This window comes from Telopea speciosissima, chromosome 7, assembly GCF_018873765.1.
Source record: "Telopea speciosissima isolate NSW1024214 ecotype Mountain lineage chromosome 7, Tspe_v1, whole genome shotgun sequence".
NCBI classification, from domain to species: domain Eukaryota; kingdom Viridiplantae; phylum Streptophyta; class Magnoliopsida; order Proteales; family Proteaceae; genus Telopea; species Telopea speciosissima.
In genome coordinates this window covers 62,332,640-62,341,277 of record NC_057922.1, presented here as the reverse complement: position 1 = coordinate 62,341,277, position 8,638 = coordinate 62,332,640, and the positions used below count along the sequence as shown (strand labels likewise).

At 42.7% G+C, this 8,638-nt stretch overlaps 1 protein-coding gene across 1 annotated transcript; it reads left to right on the top strand.

Moving 5' to 3' along the window:
• Positions 1-1,272: 1,272 nt before the first annotated feature.
• Positions 1,273-1,839, top strand: LOC122669300 (glutaredoxin-C6-like). The gene has a single exon (XM_043866044.1). The coding sequence runs from the start codon at positions 1,306-1,308 to the stop codon at positions 1,807-1,809; it is 504 nt and encodes a 167-aa protein (XP_043721979.1). The 5' UTR covers positions 1,273-1,305; the 3' UTR covers positions 1,810-1,839.
• Positions 1,840-8,638: the final 6,799 nt, after the last annotated feature.

Genomic DNA, 8,638 nt, shown 5'->3' with positions numbered 1-8,638 from the left:
TCGACCAGAATTACCCTTGAATTTTTATTTAAGCAAGAAGAGAAAATCTAGATTTGAATATAATTGATTCTACTCTAATTCGACCGAGATCAATAATTCAATCCCAATTTTTAGGACCATGTATGGAGCATCTTCCCCCCTCCCCTTTCTCCATCCCTACCCGGCCTAGTGTCTCAGTGCCCCTAACAATGGGGATGCAATGATCACCCAACCCCTGCCTGAACATTCTAACTAGATGGGGTCCACCCCCTTTTATTAGAGGGACTGGAAAACTAAGCCGAACAGGAAACTGAAGCAGACAGTTTTCCCTCTCCAACCCCTCTCTTGTGAACTCGGATCAAGTTTTCGTATCAGAACCATTCTTGTACATCTGTAAGTCATCCACATGGAATCCACTTCTCCTCTAGATTCCATGTAGATGGCTGCCGGCGTACGATTATGGTTCTCGTACGAGAACCTGATCCGGCTTCCACTCTTGCTGGTTAAAGATGCATGGAGATGACGTATTTCAGTACACGTGTCAACCTTAGACTCGGCTTCGAGAGGTGCTCCCCAAAGATGTTGGGTCATTGTCGTCCCCTTCTCCATCGCCGTGCCTCAAGTAAATGCATTTTGTCATTTCCTTTCCTTTTCTTTCTCTTTAATTAATTAATTTAAATTCTCCAAAATAAAAAAATAATAATAATAAAATAGTAACACTATTTTCAATTATTAAAGCATTCAACGAACTAAGATGATGCCACGTGGCAAAAAAGAAAGTCAGGGTGACGTGGAAAGAAGATTTCTTTCTCCAACCATGACATCAAGTCCCGCCTCCACTAGGACCAGGAAGCCAAAAGAGCCGTTCGTCCATCTCAGCTGACGTCACATAAAGATCATTTTAATTACCAGAATCGCTTACGTCAACAACCAATTCTCACTCCAAAGTCGTCGTTACCTGATCCTACGTGGAGCCCTGGCGTGTTGATGACGTCATACTCTTCCTGGTTCCCCTACTCCTCCATGTGAAGTTGTGAACCTCGTCTCTCTACTCCTACCCTCGGGATCTTCTCCTCCCATAAGGTAAATAAATAAATATCCAATACTCATCACCGACTACCAAGTCAAAATGTTCCAAGATTCTCCATCACCATTGATTATTTGATGACGTCATCAGATACCAAATCCAACACATCTAGTGCGACGTACTGAATCGGTACTATATGTTTCTTATAAGAATCCTCGAAACGTATTCGATATTTCGATCCCCACAGCACTTCTTCTCTCTCTCTCTCTCTCTCTCAAAGCAAACTGTGATCTCCGGTGATGCAAGGTGTAAGAATATTATCGGAAGGGGGAGTACGAGTGGATATTGCGTCACCGGCAGGGGAAGGGACGGCAACTACGAGAGTAGGGGCGGCGCCGCTGACTATAGATGTAGGGGAGACGCCGGAGAGGATGATAGAGAGGCTGATAACTGAGAATCCAGTCATCATATTTAGTAGAAAGTCTTGTTGTATGTGCCATGTCATGAAGAAGCTTCTCTCTAAGATCGATGTTCATCCTGTCGTCATCGAATTGGAGGAATCTGAATTGGGAGCACTCGCTGCCCACGATAGCCAAGATCAAGCTCAAGTTCAAGCACAGGGTCAGAATGAGGGAGGAATTGCGCTTGCAGACCCTGCACCAGCACCGGCACCGACACCGACACCGGCAGTGTTTATAGGAGGAAAGAGGGTTGGAGGGTTAAAGAGTCTGATGGCTCTGCATCTCAGTGGAGAACTGGTGGCCATGCTCAGAGATGTTGGTGCTATCTGGATGTCATATTAATTTGTGCTCTCTATGCTCTTGATTTCTAGGCTCCTTTTCTACCGATTTCTCTCTCCCACCAGATTTGTAGGTACAAAAACTATTATATATTTCTATACATAGATATATCTCTGTAGCTGTTCTTTACTTTGGGGATCATCTCAATTCTCAATTGCTCTTGGAAATTGGAACATATCTTAGTGATCAGTTCTATCATCTTTGAGAGAGAGAGAGAGAGAGAGAGAGAGAGGGAGAAAGAGATGGTGCAGGTGTTCAAGAAAGGAAAAAAGAAAGACGTTTGAGTTTGAGTTAAGAGTACTTAAATATGTGAGTCATGAGCAATTCGACTCCTCTTCTTTCGCCGGCAGTCGGAGAGAGAGAGAGAGAGATGGTGCAGGTGTTCAAGAAAGGAAAAAAGAAAGAAGTTTGAGTTTGAGTTAAGAGTAATTAAATATGTCAGTCATGAGCAATTCGACTCCTCTATTTTTGCCTGCCCCTACTCTCGCGTGCACCCCACACACCAGCAGGGCAGAATGTATCGCCTTACCCTTGCCCGATCACCTTGCCTAAGTGGGATAAGCCGGTACTTTCTACCGCGCTTATGTATGAGGGCGCATGGCAATACCGGGCCGGCGGAAGTAGAAGAGTCGGACCAATTGTGAGTGGGAAAGTAATGTGGTAATTTAAAAGGACAATATCAGCTCTCTTCCAGCCTAGGCGAGAGTTGGAGGATCCAACCCAATCAAAATAGGAGTGTTTGAGTCATTTCACAACCCCCACTCCCCCGGCAGATTTTGGCTGGGTTGTTCCTCCAGCTCCCGCCACGGCTGACAGAGAGCCAGATCTGGAAAAGAAAAGAAAAGGAAAGTCAAGTGTGGAGTCATAAATAAGGTTAATATTTAAGTAACTTGTGGTTTTTTGTCCTGGAGTGGTGGTATTTAATAATTGTTCAGGTTGTATTGAATATTGATGAGGTTTCAGTGTATCTAAGGGGGAGAAAATGACAATCCACACATGCATTACTGTCTTTCTATCAGTAATAAAATGGGCATATAGTCTTCATGCATTTATATAATAAGTTTACTTTGTACCCCCAAAAAAAATTTTTATTATACTAAGTTGTTCAGTTCTTACCCTTCCTACACTCCATGATTTGATCATGGAAGTTTTTCTTAATAAACAAACTAGTGCCTAGTTCTCTGCAGTTCTTACTGTTCTACACACTCCATGATCTCATGGAAGCTTTTCTTTTTGCCTTTTTCTTTCTTTCTTTCTTGGGTGGGGTTAGGGGGGAGGAGTAAGGTGGGGTCAAGTCACCATTATTATATCATAGCACTTAGGTACAATCCTTGGATCTGGATCCTCTACTTTCGATCTGCCCCTACTTCCGTATGCCCCTCACACAGTAAGGCAAAAAAGATCGCTTTACCCCCGCTTAGGTAAGGGCGCTCGAGCAAGGGTAAGGTGGTCTTTTTTCCGTTTTGTTATGTCTTGGGTGCATACGGCAACATGGTTCTAAGTATCGGGATCGTATCGCCCAATACGGTTTTGTTAGTCATCGATACCGATACCGTGTCGATACTGTATCGGTGGCATGGTATGAACAAGGAGTAAAATGGTCAACAAACTCATTTTTTAAGGAATTTCAAGGATAATTTTGTCTGATACGACCGATCCAAGCCGATACCGTATCGGTATCATATCGATTTTGGGTGTCTGATACCGTGTACTAAAACCATCCACGGCAGTTAGGGCAGCTCGGTAGGAAAGGACCCCGACACTACAATCGTTATACACACTTTAGGGATTAAAAGTGAGAACTCGACCTATTTTATTACCGAATCTTTATCCCTTTTAGTTTCCTGCCCTGCCCAGTTCCCCAATGGCCCTAACAAGGGGAGCACAATGACCACCCTACCTGTGACAAACACTCTGCTCAGGTGGGGCCAACACCCCCTCATTAAAGGCACTAGGGAACTGGGCCGGGTAGGAAACTAAAAGAGATAATTTTTCTTTTATTACCAATACAATCCAGTCATACGTATTGGTTCGAATCAAGCCGATTCCAATAAAAAATAACTTTTTGACCAGTGTTGTATTGGTATCGGTCACTATCAATACCGATACGTATTGATTAATAAGATATGATTCCTAAATTCATGGTCCAATCAAATGACTAGGCATAAGATTACGGGGTTGACCCGGTTTGTATGGAAGATTATTGGTCCAACCAACTACAAACCTACGATATAATAGGTGTTTTGCGACAGATATATCATCTGCCCATGCCCATGTGGTAGAATATGTTTCTTATGATATTTGGAAAAGAAACATACCTTTACTATGACAATACTATTTTGTTATAAATAATACTACCAGAAACAACTCCTATTAACTTCCATATACATGAGTTATGGGTTGTGTTATTTAATATTATAAAATTCATAGACATCTTGAGAGCGGAAATGGTAATACCGATCCTCTCAAGTGTGGTACATTGTCTAGTGCACTTTTAATGTGCATCAGGATCACTGCACTTGGGAAGATATAAATTCAAGTCTCAAGTGCAATGTACCATCCGATGCACTTTAAAAATGCACTGGGTAGTGGACCGCATTTGAGAGGATAAAAATTCCTTGAACCATGTTCAGAACCAATAAGTAAAGTGATTCCCTCTTCGTCGTGTATGACTAAAAACCTTTTAATCCTTCGATTTTTAATTCTTCTTTGAAATTATAAAAATAAATAAATAAAACTCTTTGGGTCATCAGGGTAAGTTATTGCTAGCTCTCTCTTTCTCTCTCTACACAAAATGACACCTCTACCATGGTTTCAAGTATCGAACTGGCCATAACAGCCCATAATCAATATCCAACACTGGAACAAGGAGTGTAAAACATAGGGGTGCAAGTTTGGCCTGATGGCCCGAGCCCCCCTAACCGCCTTGAGCCCGAACAAGGCCTACGTTAAGATACCCTGGCCTTGAGGGCGGGTTAAGGTTGGGAATTTCTGACCCTGAGTCAGGGCCTGGCCGGGCCAGGGTTGAGGTCTTAGGCTGACCCGGCCCAGCCCAACCTGACCTTATCTTCTTCTTCCTGTTCTATCTTCTTTTTTGTATTCTTCTTTCTTCTTTTTTTTTTTTTTTTTTTTTTTTGTCTTCTTCTTGCTCTTCCTCTTCTTTCTTCTTTCTTTCTTCTTCTTCTTGCTCTAGAGACACTTCGATTTGGGATGTCAAAACCCCAACTGGATCAGAAATTTCTTCCTAGTTCTTTTTTTTCTTTCTTTCTTTCTTTCTTCCTTCTATTTCTTCTTCTTCTTCTTCTTCTTAGCCTAGCCAGCCCATGCATCTCCCTTCCCCACCCCCTATGGTCTAGGCCAATAAGGGTTAGCCCAATCAAAACCTGAGGGTGGGTCATGGTTGGATTTTTCTAACCCTGAGTCAGGGTCAGGCTGGGCCTAGGCCTAGCTAAGAGGACTTAGAGTTGGGCTGGGGTTTTAAAAGGCCCAGCCCAAACCAACCCAGTTGCAGCCCTATTAAAACAGATAAAAAAAAAACTTAGTTATCGATATTTTGAGGGGCCAAATAGTATGACACGGCCTAATACAGACAATCCATATCAATATTCACGGATGCGAACGGGCAAGATAGGACCAATTTACACCTTTTGGGATTGGTGTGTGGTTTGTGTGATTACACTTTCATCAAAAAAAGATACGACCAATTTACTTGTCGATCACCTCCACCTTGTTGAAGAGATTGATCGCAACTACCCTTTATGCGACTTGATTTGCAGATGAGATGGGGTGAAGGTGGGTGCTGTCGTGAAGAAGAAGAAGAATAAATTGAGGGTTATTACAAAGCGCCCCTCCCCCAAAAAAAAAAAACAGAAGATGTAAAATAAACGAAAAGAGTGGAGTAAGATGGAGATGATGGACTACCAAAGTCAGGAATCTTTGTTTGACATGAAATACTCTGGTAGCCAAAACACCAACAGGGCTTCCCTTGGCGATTTCAACGACCACAACTGATATTGTAGAGAAATCATACACACTTGGAAAAGGGTGGAAGGTTGGGATGAAAGTGAGAGGATTGAATAGAGGTGACAGAGGGGAGAGGGATTGAATCAACTGCTCCGGTAGCAATCACCGCCCGATGCAACACGAAGCAGCTCTGAAACTCGATGACCCAAAGTGGACTTGGGCCTTGGGGTGGAGGTGATCAAAGCAGAGGAGGTCGGAATAAAAGGGAACAAATCACAATTGGAAACTAGAGTAATCCTGTAATTTTCCCAAAAATATTCATGAAGTCCGACTAAGGGTGTCAATCGGTGTGATTCTGGTTATTCAATTTGATTGCGATGTGATTTACATTTTAATAAGGTAAAATCAGAACCGAACCGGATAAGATCAACCAAAACCTATGCATCGTCCAAGTTGATTTTTAGGTCAACTACCCAGCGCAATGGCATTTGACCTCTTACAAATTTTTGGTCAATTGCCTAGTGTAATATACCAATTAAGGTCAAGTATTCCTTTAAAATCATTTCCTTAATCCCCAAACACAAGATATTTCAGTGGAGGTCCTTTTTAATACTTTGAAGAGTTAAATCCAAATGGGCCTTGAACCTAAGTGAGAATCATTTTACACCGTAGCAAGGAATTAGAAAATTAAAAGTTCAAACTAATTTTCCTTAAAGTCTTCAATATGTTGACTAACAAAATATCCAGTTGAGCTTCTCCATTTTTTTTTATTTTTTTTTTGGGGGTTGGGGGGGGGGGTGTGGGGGGTGGAGTCAAGAAAGGATAATTTGATTAACTAAAAAAGGCTTGGGAAAAACTCTTGGCCAAAAAGTAGAGAGGATTTATAGTGAAAGATGGTGGTTGCAACAATCAAACACGGGAAAATCTAAGTTTAGAAGCTCCAACAGCTAGAAAGAGCCCGTCAAATATAGCAGAAGTGGATAGAAGAAAATTGTCGACATAACAACAGTACTTGGGATACAAGAGCATTTGTCGTCAGTCAAGAGATGAAGATTGGCTGTTAAGAGCTGTTATTGTTGGAAGACAGTCGAGTAAAGAACTACTTGATCAAGCCCCTTCCACTAATAAGGGAATGATTCGGTTTTGGACCGGGTTTGGGTTTGGGTTGGAAGGAAATGTGATCACTTGGGTTTGGGAATTGATGTTGGGAATGGGAGGGGACACAAAGGTTGGTTTTGGTGCTCGACCCGCCCAAGATCTTGGTTGTCGATTGGGATATTGTTACCGAAGGTGGGGAATTGTTAGGGGTGTCGATGTCGTGCGGGAAATAGACAGAGAAAAACTTTAGGGCTAACGTGGCTCCCTTGGAGGGGCTCAAAGGTTCTGAAGAAGGGTTGTCTGTGGTTGCCTTGGTTTTTTCTCTGTCATGATGTTTCCCACCGACGACCTGGGTGATTTCTTGAGCCAATGGGGCGTTGGATGAGCTCGCAGTTAGGTGGTTGAGGTCGTGCCTTGACAGTTACCTGATCTGGTTGGATGAGACTCATCACCAGCCTCAATAGATGAGGATGGATGTATTGTTGGCGTCTGTTGTGGGCTTGCTCCGGGAGAAGGGGTTCCAATCCTCCTTGTTCAATCAAAATAGCTTTTGCAAGGAGGCGTGCATCTGAAATGTTGTTGGAGGTCTGGCAGTTGATCCTCCTAGACGTAGCCATTCCCCAAAGTAAGTTTCGAAACAGAACTTGCAGGAATTCTAAGAGATTAGAGGAAGGTTTGGAGGTCTGATATGCTTGAAGGTGTGTTTCAGTATGCATACTCTTGCCTCGTGCCCGATGATTCCACAGACCAAGCAAAATGATGCAATTTGGTGAATATGAATTCCACCCACGGGTGTCTGAGGCTAGGTCTGTTGGTTCGCAGTCCTGTTCTTGTTGGCAATCTGCTCTGCTACTTCTCTACTGTGGAGATTCATGGGGAGATTGAAGATGTGTACCTAAACCTCGAATTAAAAGGGATATTATGAGGACTGAGATCGGCACTCCAGCGCTGAAGTTATAGGAGGCAATTCTTTATGAGCCAGGGGGCTGCGAGAAGGCGATGTGGAATTAAGCTTCATTATACCATCTAGATTGTGATCCTAAAGGAGAAGACTAAAATGCCAGAAAGCCTCCTGAATGGTCATTGCGAGATCAACAAGAACATCACTAAAGAAAAGATTTTGCCAGAGTTAGACAACAGCTTCTGGAGATACATGTCAGAACCTGAAGTAAGAGATCATCTTTCGGTGTCAGCTGCCATTGTATGGTCACTCCTAAGGACCTGGATGAAAAAGAGGCATGCCCAGATCTAATGGATCTTGATTTGTATTGGAAGGCTCCATGCTATGGTAGTGAGGGATTTGGAGACTGTCATAGCCGAGATTCTTTTACTAGACAGGATATTCCCAACTAACACCATATCCCATTTGAAGAGTGTCAACAAAGGATTTTTTTTTTTTTTGGGTAAAGGATTAGGGTCTTGGATATCAAGCTCGGGCAGTTTCAGTGAATCGTTTTCTGGAGAGTCCGACTCTAGGGGTAGCATTAGAGCATCTTCGACACCCTCAATTGCTGCTTCGGTTGGATCATTGTCCAAATCCAATTAATCTGTAGACAAATAGCAAATAGGAACTGAAAGAAAATGTTAAGAAAACTAAGGATCAGCGCATTATATAAGAAATTAAATTAAACCAGTGGAAATAACCCTTGAAAGGGGGGGGGGGGGGGGGGGAGAACGAATGATTACGTTAGAATACGTACTTCGGTTGAAACAGCCTCACAGAGAAAACAAGTGTACCACCATCGAAATTATTAAAAAAAAAAGGGGCATA